At 47.6% G+C, this 12,986-nt stretch overlaps 1 protein-coding gene across 2 annotated transcripts in view; it reads right to left on the reverse strand.

The window, feature by feature from the left end:
- Positions 1-5,110: 5,110 nt before the first annotated feature.
- The window catches only part of OTUD3 (OTU deubiquitinase 3), a 30,105-nt gene continuing 22,229 nt past the window's right edge, over positions 5,111-12,986 (reverse strand). Inside the window, exons 6-9 of one of the 2 annotated variants that reach the window (XM_058718851.1) lie at positions 12,808-12,904; positions 11,181-11,365; positions 10,282-10,403; positions 10,031-10,162 (exon numbers count right to left, since the gene is read on the reverse strand). In XM_058718851.1, coding sequence (XP_058574834.1) covers positions 10,311-10,403; positions 11,181-11,365; positions 12,808-12,904 — 375 coding nt within the window. In that variant the 3' untranslated portion in view covers positions 10,031-10,162; positions 10,282-10,310. Of the gene's footprint in view, positions 10,163-10,281; positions 10,404-11,180; positions 11,366-12,807; positions 12,905-12,986 lie in introns of both variants that reach the window. The other variant, XM_058718850.1, reaches the window with a different exon arrangement.

Raw genomic sequence — 12,986 nt, forward strand, 5'->3', positions numbered from 1 at the left:
TGTCCCAAAAATAAATAAAAAACGTTGAAAAAAAAAAAATTAAAAAAAAAAAAAAGACTCTGGGGAAGACCAGGTCTTAAAGCAGAAATGAATGGGATTTGGGGAAAGAGCCAGGGCGCATTTGTGGGGGAAAGTGGTCCTGAGGCGCCCTCTGGTGTCCATTTGGGTTAGGCTGCGAGGAGGAACCCTAAATTCAGCTTAAACTTGGATTTCTCTTCATCAGTGGGGGCTACTGCTTCTGGGCTAGTGAAAGCTGTTCCTTGGCATTGTCAATAATAAATATGCTGAGAAATAACCACAAAGCCCTTACAGTGACCGACGTTGCCACATAAATGAGCAACACAGGAAGAGGGAACGGGCTTGGAGAGATGGAGGGAGGTCATGTTCTGGGCGTGATGGATGTGAGGCAGCAACGAGACAGGCACCTGCTGACTGGACAGCTGTGTGACCATCCGGAAAGTGGAACTCAAGGACTGGACCTGGTGTAGCCTGTGTTCCCGCTGATCAGTAAATGTTTGGTGAACGAATCAATGGGTCTAAATTCCACGTATGTTTCCGTACACACACTTCATTTCCAGCTGCAGACTCAGGGAAAGGACTGAAAAACCCTGGACTGGAGATCACAGGCTCTTGGTCAACACCTCTCTGCTCAGCCAGTTAGCAACAGTGCGTCTGTTCCAGACCTGCTGCTCAGGGAGGCCCGGGACAGCAGCAGCACCTTGTTCGAAATTCAGGGAGCAGGGACCTTGTTCGAAATACAGAATCTTGGACCTGACCGCAGACCTCCCAAGGCGGAATCGATAGGTTAACAAGACCCCCGGGTGATTTGTGTGCACATTGAAATCTAAAAGAGCGCTGACATGTGGCCAAACGAACAATGACACTTCCCTGGCGGGCGGGTTGTGGCAAGGGTTCGATAAGTTGGCATTTGTGAAAGTACGCGAAATAACGCCTAGCACATAATAAGCATTCATGTTCTATGAATGAATGAACGAATGAATGAATGATGGCCATAACAATAACAGCTAACACTTTATTTAGTACTTGGCATTTACGAGGCACCGTTCTAAGTGCTTTATGATTATTAATTCATTGAATGAACGAACGAACGAATGAGGCATAGGGCTCTGTCAAGGCTAGAGGAGGGACTGTGTTACCTGAATGTTTCTTGGATTACCTCTCCAATGCTGATGACATGCTTTGGACTGACTTGCTTTGTTCCCACTTAACCCCTAACAAGAGCTCTTCACGAAATGTTTGATTAAGTAACTGGCTGAGTAAGTGATTAGAAATCAAATCACATTGGAATTCCCGAGTTAACCTAAGAGTCTGATTATGACTTCACAGACACTCACCTGCCTCTTTGGGGCTCTTCGCAGTGTCACGGCTGGAGAACCGAACGCTGCCTTAACGTCCATTCCTTCCTTCGGTAAGCCTGGGTACACTGCTGGTCCCTTGACAAATGACGTGGGGCCAACCGGCAGGCAGACACAAGTTATTCTACACTAGTGACAGCTTTCACAGAGCTAAGACTGGACTCTCAGGACCTCCATCGTACAGCCGGTCCCCATCCTGTCCACTGATGTCAGCCTCATCTTCCCCCAGTTTGATTTCCATCACGTACCTCCTCTGTCCCTGAGCCATCAAATAGCTCCTATCGTCCACCCAAACCCTGGCGTTCAAGCTCGGTATCATCTGCTTTTCCAGCCTCATCGATCCAGCCATATCTTATTTCCTCATCCTCTCCATCGTTCGCAGAACCTGCCCCCGCCCGCTGCCTTCCAGCCTTCACCCCTCTGCACAATAGCTCCCTTCAACCTGGAAGCTTCCCTGTTCGCATGTGAAAATCCACACGCTTTAGGTGCATCTCAAAGGCCACCTTTTCCATGACGCTTTTCCAGCTGGAGGTTTCACCCTCCTCTGAACTGCCAGGCAATGTTTTTATACCTTTTCTGGTGCCGCTTACCCCAGCCATTTGGGTCCCTGTTTGGGGTTCCTATGTGGTGGAGGCAGATGGCCAAAGATTGAAATCCTATCTCTGCTACCACTCTGTGATCTTGGGCCAGTTACTTATTCCCTTGTGTGTAAAATGCGGACAGAACCACCAGTTTCACAGGGTGGTTTGAAGGTTTCAATGAGACAACCTCAGGGCGCCTGGGTGGCTCAGTTGGCTGAGCGTCCAACTTCGGCTCAGGTCACATCTCACAGCTCGTGAGTTCGAGCCCCGCGTCGGGCTCTGTGCAGACAGCTCAGAGCCTGGAACCTGCTTCAGATTCTGTATCTCCCTCTCTCTCTCTCTGCCCCTCCCCCACTCGTGCCATGTCTCTGTCTCTCAAAAATAAACATTAAAATTTTTTTTAAAAAATAAAATAAAATAAAATAAAATAAAAATAAATGAGACAACCTATTCAGGGTGCCTGAAGCATCATTGGAAAGCCCCATCTACGCCAGGTCACTGTACATTTGCCTCCCCTCCTGCATCCGTCACACAGTACATGCTAAATAAACATCTGTTCCGTTCAAGCCACAGACACATGATAACTGGAATTGTTTCAGGGAAGTGGCATCATACATACGATAAATACTATGCTCATTTATTTGAATCGCCCCCGGGCTCGCTGCTCTGAGTCTCATTTATCTTAAGTGGACACATGTTTGGAAGTCATTAACCTTCACTGCCCTGAGCTGATGTCCCATAGAGGAAATGAGGCAAAACTGGCTGGAGAGACTGTGCGCGGCACTTTGCCTCAAGGGCTGCTACCGTGGTGAGTTCCAAAGTCAAAACACAGCACAGAGGTCAACTCCTGACGGCGTAAGATGGTCACGCTGGGCAAAAGTACGCCTCATCGTAGAATTGGTAGCAAAAGCCGTCAGACAGATGTTTGAAGAAATTCCCAGTCTTTCCCCAAACTAACTGTGTTATCCTAATAAACTCTGTCCCCCACTCTGGGGTTTTCCTATCTTCCCTTTCAGCTCAATGCAAAAGTCACTTCCTCAACCAAGCCTTCCTTGATTTCCCTCTGAGTCCACACGATCACTACCTGTTAGCAGTACCTCCTTTTACGTCGTGTGTGTGTGTGTGTGTGTGTGTGAGAGAGAGAGAGAGAGAGAGAGACAGAGACAGAGACAGAGACAGAGAGACAGAGAGAGACAGAGAGAGAGATCGTGTCTTCTTTCACTCCAGGACTGGAAACTGTTTGAGGACAGGGTCCATGTCTCATGCTACGCCCAGAAATAAGAACCCATAGGCCATACAAGTTCAGTACAAGTTGGATGGATTCTTGGATGCCTGGATGGGTGAATAAATTAAATCAAAACAGGGTATCTTGAGGTATCTAAGTCCCTCTACCATAGGGAGGTTCAGACAAGTTTCTCCAAGGTGGGGAAGTTTCCCTCTGCCAAACCAGAACCTATGAAGTAGCAGGATTAATCTCAACCCTTTACAACCAAACAAGTTCTAAATCCTGATCCTTTACAACCAAGCAAGTTCTAAGTCCCGATCCTTTACAACCAAGCAAGTTCTAAATCCCGATCCTTTACAACCAAACAAGTTCTAAATCCCGATCCTTTACAACCAAGCAAGTTCTAAATCCTGACCCTTTACAACCAAACAAGTTCTAAATCCTGACCCTTTACAACCAAACAAGTTCTAAATCCTGACCCTTTACAACCAAACAAGTTCTAAATCCTGATCCTTTACAAGCAAACAAGTTCTAAACCGCTGCATCGCTATGATCTGAGTGCCCACTCTGTCCAGCAGCCCAGATAAAAGCCACAGGGGTGCAGAACATCCTATGACAAAGTTTTATTGTATCTTAAGGCACCCATACACTTTCCACGTGCTGGGGGTAAGGGCTTGTAGTGTGTCTGGCAAACAACAAACTTTAAACTTGGGTTTTCAACCCAGCTTTCTCCTAGGCAACCAAGAAGTTAGCAGAAAGGGACACGGGAACCTTTCCCCCTTATGGAATTTCAGTCTCTGGCATCATAAACTGTCACTCACCCCGAGTAAGCAGTGCCGTGGCCTAGAGGAAAATACAAATAACTTCAGTTATTCCCCACCTGGACTGAGAACTCCAAACTCTTCTCTGTCCTTATGGGCTCAGCCATCTGACAGACAGGCCCTGCCAGGAAGCCCCTGACCACCACCCGACCTAGCAGGTGGCTCCCTGGCCCCCATGAATCACTGCAGGGATGGAATTGAGGCCATGGAAGTTCTCCAGCTGAGGGAGATCCTAAATTGGGACACCACTCTGGTTCTGGTAGGGTCTTTCGGCAAAATTCTCAAACTGGGCTAACAAGGTCCAGAGCCCAGGCCTCACGGGCCCGGAACCTGGATAGTGTTGGTGCATCTGGAGCTCTCAGTCGTGGACTGAGGTGGAAGTCACACAGGGACAGTGAACAAGGAGAGATGTCCTTGCCAGTAGCCAGAACGTTTTCTGCCCTCCAGGGTAGTACTGGATAGATACCTAGTGGTATATCAAGGTATTGGTGCAGCCGATCCAAAGGCTGCTTGACGAGTACAAAATCAGAACAAGAGAGAGCGAGAGTCTCAACGCCACAAGCCCAAGGACACCGGAAGGCAGGGTGCGACCGTACCGACTTTGACCTCGAGACTGGCCGGAGCCCTCGTGTGGGCTGCACACGTGGAGTCCCCACCCACTGGTTTCCTGCGGCTGCCCTTCTCCGTCCCCCTTCGGAGGACCTCTGGCAGGTGTCTGTGCTCCGGTCACAGCTGTCCGTGCGTGTCTCGGCGGGGAGGGCTGTGCCTCCTCCTTAAATGGGGCCAAACCAACCCTCAGAGTTCTGGAGAAGGCCAAGGTGGAAGCCAACAGACAGCTGCTCCATATTTAGGCAAGTCCAAATTACCAGAGATGTTCTTAGGATTCGGCAGAAGGCTTCAGGGTCCAGCACTGACGGGCGGCTCTGCCCGCGTGTGCCGATGCTCATGTGCACCAGAGCTAGTCAGCTCTCTCGAGCTCGGTGAGATCCCCAAACGACTGTCCCCTCCCGTCTTCCAGGCAAAGGTCTCCAAAAGGCCGCTTCCTGCCCGGCTCCCTCAGGCTCACGCACGCGAACGGCGGTCAGACCGGCAAAAACCACACGAAGCTTTGTCTTTAAACTAGAATTTATTGGCGTACAAAACCCCACGTCGTAGATAAAGTGGCACATCTTTGCAGCTTCTATTGCACCAGGTATTGAAGATTAAAAACACAAAAAAAGGAAACATTTGGTTTTGAAAACACTGCAAATAGCCAAGTACAGTACTTTGGTAAAAAAATAAAATACAATGGTTCAGATGAAGACAATCTGTGGAAAGAGACGACCGCAAGGAAATGGAACTACGGACAACGGACAGTGGTCACACATCTCCCCGTCGAGCTCCATAGATAAGGCAAGACTTGCTAAGTCTATGGATCATGACCCCATGGAGGTCTTAAGTATCTCCAGACTGAAGCTAACAAGTACAGTGCAACTAGAAAAAAGAGAAGGTTCCTGAGCCTGCCAAGGCCCCGTGCTCTCCAGACACACCCGCCCTCCCTCACCAGGGGGTTCGCGCCCAGAGGCGCGCGCAGGTCTGAAGTCTGCCTCGAGGCAACCTCCTTCTCCTGGCTGAGCTCGGTGCTGCTGGAGGCTGCTGGAAGGGTGGCCAGGGAGGCCGAGGGCGCCTCCCGCCAGGGGAAACGAACGAGAGTGGGAAGACGCGAGCAGCCCCACACAGGCATTCCTCAGGGTTTGGCCGCGGGACCCACCAGCGGATCCAACCACAGGCTGAGGTTTCTGACTGAGCTTCGGCGATGGTCACGGACGGCCGGTCACGGTGACCCACCGGCTGCCAACACGCGCGCGAGCAGATCACAGCGGTTCTGCCCAGGGACCGTCACCTCCTCCGACAACCACAGGGAGCGGTACTTCTGCATCCCAGGGAGGCCCTGCTGAAAACAGAGCCACCGCGCGGGAAGTTCATGCTTTTACGGGGACGTTCTTCACGGACAGCAGCCCCTCGCAAAGGAAGTCTGCAAGCATGCTAAAGATTTTTCCAAGCTACGAAGTACCCCTAACCAGGCTAGAGAGACCAGAAAGCGAGCTTAGAATAGGGGGCTAAGAGTCTGAGGTTACAGGGAGTGCTAGCTGGGGCCAGAGCAGGGCCCGGCGGCCCGCAGGGAGCGCCCCACGCGTTGCAACACTTTGCGACCAGGGATCACCATCTCCCCTTCACACGGGTGGTCCGTGTCCCCCCTCTGGTATGTGACGGCAGAAGATGTGCCATAAATACACAACCTAGAAGATCCTCGCTTCAGTGTCGGTGGAAAAATACAATTTGCTCTGGAGTCAGGAAAACACACCGCGTAAAAAGTGCCATCATTAAATCACCTCAGAACAACTGTCGGAAGGCCCCAGAGTTTTAGCAACACCTGTTCTGAAAGCTGAGATGGGCGACTTGGTGAATAACGAAGACGGCAAAACAGAAAAGCGCGTCAGGCTCTGAATCTAAATGTTTGCTACAGACAGAGCCTTGAGGTAAAAAGGTGAAGGTGAAGAGCTACGTGTCTGCCCAAAATGAGAGTCACAGTGGGCCACAGAGGGGACACACGGAAACCAAGAAACCACCTTCATCCCTCCCACAAAGGCCCTTTTGTTCAGGAAGACTGTTAGTCAACTCTGTCAAAAATCCAAGTTTCCTGTCACCGACTGCATATTCGAGTCGAACATTTCACGGAGGTAAACTGACAGCATTCTATGTTGACCCAGTAAAACCCAGGCAGAGTCTAGAGTTTCTCAGAATGAGAGAAATTGCACATGGACGACAGGGACTCACTACGAGCACAGTTCAATGCCGAAGTCCATCTGATACCTACCTACCTAAACGTGAGCGGCGCTCCCCCTCTCAGCACGGCCCTCCCCGCCCCAGGACCGTGCCATTTCACATTGTAAACCCCGGGGGGTGGGCCAAGGCAGAGCGCTACCATTGACCTACTCGAAGGTTCCCGTGGCGCCCACCTGAGCTGCCCCACACGGAGACCCCATTCCATAAGCCCTCGGGATCAAAATGGGTTTGGGAGGGTTTTCAGAGCTTATAAAAGAAACTACAGGCAACAGCCTCAGCTGACATCCACGATCCTTCTTTCTGCCACAATCCCTCGACCAGGCTCTGCTCCTGAAAGCGTATGTTCACACTACTGAAAGGTTAAATATACACAGGAGCTCTATCTCTCTAATATCTCCTGATGGCAACTACGTTATCTAGAACACATGGTTCTTTGTTGTTTTAATACACCTACCTCTCCAGTACAAAGCTGTTGCCACTAAGATTTTATTTCTTATTTTGACCTTTAAAAAAAATCGTTTTAAAATCCATAAAACCTTTATATACAGCTTATAAGACTAGTAAGCAGCTACAGACCACTGCCCCGTCCCCTTTCTCCCGACCTCCCTAAAAGCTACCGAGACAACCCGCTGTAATGTAAACCTCTAAGAGCCAAGATGTAACACAGAGACTCGGAAAGACGCGCCTCCTAACATGGGGTGCACGTGAGTAACATACTAGGGCACGGCCACCGACGGTATCTTCCCAGAACTAAACCCACGTCTGCACCTCCATTCAGGCTGCCGATAACGTAGTTTTCAGATGCCTACAAAGCAACTAAGTGTATGGATTCCATACCTCACACTTCAGTGAGACCGAGGCAGAAAGTCTTAAGTTCAAACCCCTAGCTAGAAGAGTTCACTAAAGCTGGATGCACGTACCCCATTCCTAATAATTAACTGATTAAACACAGACCAATTTTAACTGGAAAACTATGAAATGGTAATAAAAGAAAATTACCAAAGCCATATGATTGGTTTTTAAAACCACTGTTATTTTACCCCAGAAATGCTGAAGCCTATTATCAGAAGTTGGTAACTTGTATACAAGGGTGCCCAATATTCCTTAGTAACTTTTTCGCAGCTTCTAGTAAAACTTCTAAAACCCAGTAGGACCCAAGGCCACCTTCATTAACCAGGTATATAAAGCAATTCTACTGCTTCTGACAAGGGGTATCCCTTAAGCTATTTCGGACTCCTAATTCTGCTGAGTTTCTGGTACATGATTTCAATTCTTGCAGAGGGGATCTGGTCTCCTGCACTCTTGCCGTACAAGACAGACAAGAAAGAGCATTCACTCAGAAAAGATCAGCCACAGTCGGGACGGGGTCCCGATTCAAAAACCAAGAGAACAATAGATCCTTCAGCACTGGATCTCACGCTCTTGGAAATGGTAAGGCGACAGAGACCCTTCACTTGTGTGGACTTCACACTCAGAACTCTGCAACATGCAAAGAAAAAATGCTGCACCCGTTTCTAAATCTGCTAAATACCACAATGCACCGTACCAGGAAGTAGCCCAAAGGGGAATGTCCTGAGAGCGATTCCAGGAAACTACTGATGGATGTTCCAACTACAGAAAGTCACCAAACAAACAAAAAATTAAAACACATCCTTACAACCGAAGGAAACAAATCACCTGCTGATAAAGACGATTCAATGAATCCAGGGCCAGCCCAGACGATGATACATCTGTACGGCCAAAACATTTTTATGGTTTTCCCTTCTCCCTGGAACTTACATAATTTTGAAATCTGAGTGGAAAAGTAACTCATTTACCTTTTGATTCAGCAGATTTTATTCGTCCAAGTGCCGGGTCGCTAAAAGGCAAGGACTATCCACGACCGGCCACTTCATACGTTACGGTTTGAGAGTTCACATCCATCTACCAGTTTTAGGAATGACCTCTCTCCACATCAGAACTGTGTGTGGAGTCATTCAATGGCCTCTGCCCTGTTGGGCGAACCCAGGTCACTGACAATTACTTGAGCGCTGGAGAGCTTTCCCAACCTCAAAATCCCAAACAGGGCTTGAATGGAAAGGAAGATACAGCATCTCGTGGGAGTCCATTTTCACAGTATTGAGAAAACTGAACAACAGGTCAAATGACTTCTCTGAAGGCATCCAAGTCTAGCATAGCAAGGAAGAAAATACATCACTTAAAATGTGAACCTGAAAAACCTCAGTTATTCTTCCAGACCTTCTGCCCCTACAAAACCAAGGAACTCTTTAGACCCTTCCTTAAGACTCAGGAATCTCTTGATTTCTTTCCCTTTACAACAACGGCCTCTGCCGTCCCGACCATCAGAATCTCAGAATTACATCATAAGCAGCGACTTGCCACCTTCTGATTGTCATGCAACACGTACCAAAAACTCAACAACGTCATCGCTTTTCCAGCAAGGTCCGGGCCTAATTAACAGTCGGGCATATTTATCATATGGCTTGAGTGCAAACAAACTCACAGCACCCGCATCCCATCTGAAAGAACATCAGAATCAGGAAGGAGCAGCTGTTTAATCTCCACCCTGACTACAGGCTGCAGCCCCTCTCATGTCCTATTACTTTGGGAAAATACTTCCTGAATTAATTTCTGATTAACTTGGATTAGTAGAAAATTAAATCTAAACGTGTTCCTGAGTTGGAGACCGTTTATAAACTACCCCGTATGTGAATATCTGCTTGAAAATGAAAGAGACACGAAGGAAACTTGTCATTCTGAATTTCTAGCAATTAATCTAAACTACTTCATGAACAATTACAGCAAACCTCACCCCAGTGTTAAGGAAAAATCCCAGGGTCACTGAACTCTGATTTTGGGGGCAAATGAAACCACACTTAAAAGGTTTTTCCTGGACTAACTATCCAACCCTAGAACTTGGTATTTTAATTACAGAACACGAATGGCTTCGCTGAACTTCCATAAAATAAAACACATCACTAACAAAAGTCTGCGCAAAAAAGAGGCAGCTTGAAGGAAACTAAGTCAGTGCGTGAGCTCGTGTGAGAGCTCTGTGGGTTGTGTTTCATTTTGTGAGAGGTGGGCCTCGCTCGGAAAGCCTGGTACACGGCACTCCACCTTCCGCTTGCTTCTCACATCTCCCCGAGGGGCGGGGAGTCAGATGTTGAGAGCGGCAAAGGTCTTCACCAAAGTGACCTGCGTGTTGGCATCCGCTTCACTCCGGTTGCTGTCCCTGTGGCCGCTCCTGCTCTCTAGGGCTTTGTGACGGTGCCTCTCCTCCTGTCGTTTCTTCTTCTCCAGGCGCTGCTGCTCCCTCCTCTGTTTGTTGGTGACCTGAAAGAGAAGGCAGGTGAGCTGCCCGCACGGCGACCTCCTGCCAAAGGCAGACACGGGGCTGACTGACGGAGAGAGGGGGCACACACCGCCTCTCAGCAAGAACACAGAAAACCCACCGATCAGACCAGAACTGATGTATTTCCCATCACTGCTCAAATTTCCATTGAAGCTTCTGTCCCCTCGCTGAGCTGGCAAATGAAATCAATTCCATTCTCCTCCTCATCCAATTCACAGTGACCTAAGAAAGAGTAACCCTGGTCCCTGCACGAGCTGACGCTCAGACATGCCATCGGACACCTTTCTCTACATAATTTAACGCCCCAGGGAATCCTCACAAAATCCTCAGAAGCTTAGTGCATCTTTACCTCTGCCTGTGGCTTTTTACATTATGTTGCGTTTTGAGCTCGGAACTGCTTGGTGGGAGTCTTTAAAATAAATTCCAAATTCAGTAAAAAGAATGGTGCCATATACTCATATACTACTTGCAGGAGGGGGATGTACCACCCTTTTGGGAAGCATTTGACAATTCATCAAAAAGCCTTAAAAAGATTCAAATATCCATACCCTTTAACCTGTCCATTCCTCTTCTGGCACTCTACACACACACACACACACACACACACACACACACACACACACACACAAATAGTAATGCAAAATACAAAGATTTATACACAGAGTTTTCCACTAAACATGACAGCATTTAAGGGAATCTTACAACGTGGGTTACCACGGAAGCACGCAGGCACACAGTGACACCGTGCAGGGAAGACAGGCTGTAGGTGCACACACAGAGTAGGATTTCAGGGTATACCTCTAATGCCCACACATACCAAACCGGACAAGCAAGGTCCTCGTTCTGCTTCTTGATATACCCTTATGCTCCCACCCCTGTTTTCTACAATGACTACTTTTTAAAAATCAAAAGAAAACACTAAAATGAGCTCTGGGCTCCTGCCCCTGCCCCTGCATGACAGCAGCCCACCCTCTGCCCATGCAGCCCCGTTTTTCATACCTTAGGGAGTTGGTTTTTATTTGCTTTGTTGTCTTCACTCGGGCTGGCCCGCTCCTTACTGTTTTCAGTCCTGCCTTCAGTCAAGCCCTGATTTCCAAAGATTCTCGTGCCACTGCCACCGTCCTCCCATAAAGGGTCGCATGGCTTGGGCACGCGGCCGCCGGACTCTAGGTTCTCCTCTGCATCTTCCAAAGAAAGACCTTTTATTAAAATCACGAACCTGAGATCGTTACACAACGCGTAACAACGTACACTGTTAAATGACTCCAAAATTACCTGCGTGTGGAGAGCAAGTTTCCTTGAAGCAAAATTCTAATATCAATACAATGGGGAATACAGGGGGGAAATAATTGGTAATATGTGGAAGATAAATTTAAAAATAACCTGCTAGCCAGCCTTATCATTGGCTTCCCACCTGCACAGTGTTTTACTAGATTAAGCCACTTTTTAACATGTGTTTTTAGGGGGAAAGCTTTCATTTGCACCCAAAAACCAGAAAGGAAACAGGCTCTAAACCTGTGCTGTCCCATACAGCGGCCACCAGCCACTTGTAGCCATTTAAATTAAAATTAATTAGGGGTGCCTGGGTGCCTCAGTTGGTTAAGCATCGGACTCTTGGTTTCTGCTCAGGTCATGATCTCACAGTTTGTGGGTTCGAGCCCCACATAAGGACTCCGTGCTAGTGCATGGAGCCTGCTTGGGATTCTCTCTCTCCGCCCCTGCCCCTCCCCTGCTCACTCTCTCTGTCACTCTCTCTGTATCAAAATAAATAAAATAAAAATTTTAGAACACTTAAAAAAATAAAATTCAATTACAATTAATTAAAGTTATATAAAGTTCAAACTTTAATTCCTCGGTCTCAGCCACACATGTCAAGCACACACCACACTACACGCACAGGCACCACACACGACTGTCGGAACGTCGCAAAGACCGAGTTACTTACGGCTTTCTAAGAAAGCACAGCAAATATACAAAGAGGATGATAAAATACCCAATCACACAGACGGCTGTACTGCTAGGAACAGTATCTGGCACGTATCTGGCAATATGCATTGCAATCATTTTAAGCAATTAACGTGAAGAAACAGTGAGACTCCACATCCTTTCTTCCTTCTTCTGAGTCACAGAATTAAACCCAGTTCAAGTAAAAAAAAAAAAATTCTGATTTATCACCAGTTGATGGATGGTAGTAATCTAAATATTTCCATCAGAAAAGTAATTTTTCTTTCCATTCTATTTCAGTTATCATTTTGGTTTCATAAGGGATTCTTCTTTCGAAAAGAACAAAGTCTTCCTGACACTGTGCATCCCGCCACGACGGGGTTAAGTGGCCTTTTCACACATTCCCCTGGGACCCTGCACCCACACCACTCCGATCTGTTTATTATACCAGTTTATTTACTTCTCACCCCCATCCCCGCCTCGACCCCAGATTACCTTCTCCCTGATGCAGGGCTAGGACCTAGTAAATCGTGCCCACGTGTAGAAAGTGCTCAATAAACAACTGCTGGTGAATGAACAAATGACAGTATAATTACCACCTGTGACTTGATTAAAATTAAATGTTTGGAAAATCACCAATGTAATGAGCTTGAAAGCTTATAAATATCAATCATGGACTTACTATTTCTTTTCCCCTGGTTCATCTGAAGCATGGCAATTATTGCAGATTCAATATTATAATTTTCAGCTTCCAGGTTCTGGACTATCAGGTTAAAATCCTATCCAAGAAACAAAGGAACACTTAGGACTGGGCACGTCCTTCCACCGACCGCATACACAAAATGACGTAACGGTGAGACC

The sequence above is a fragment of the Neofelis nebulosa genome, chromosome 2, assembly GCF_028018385.1.
Source record: "Neofelis nebulosa isolate mNeoNeb1 chromosome 2, mNeoNeb1.pri, whole genome shotgun sequence".
Classification (NCBI taxonomy): Eukaryota; Metazoa; Chordata; class Mammalia; order Carnivora; family Felidae; genus Neofelis; species Neofelis nebulosa.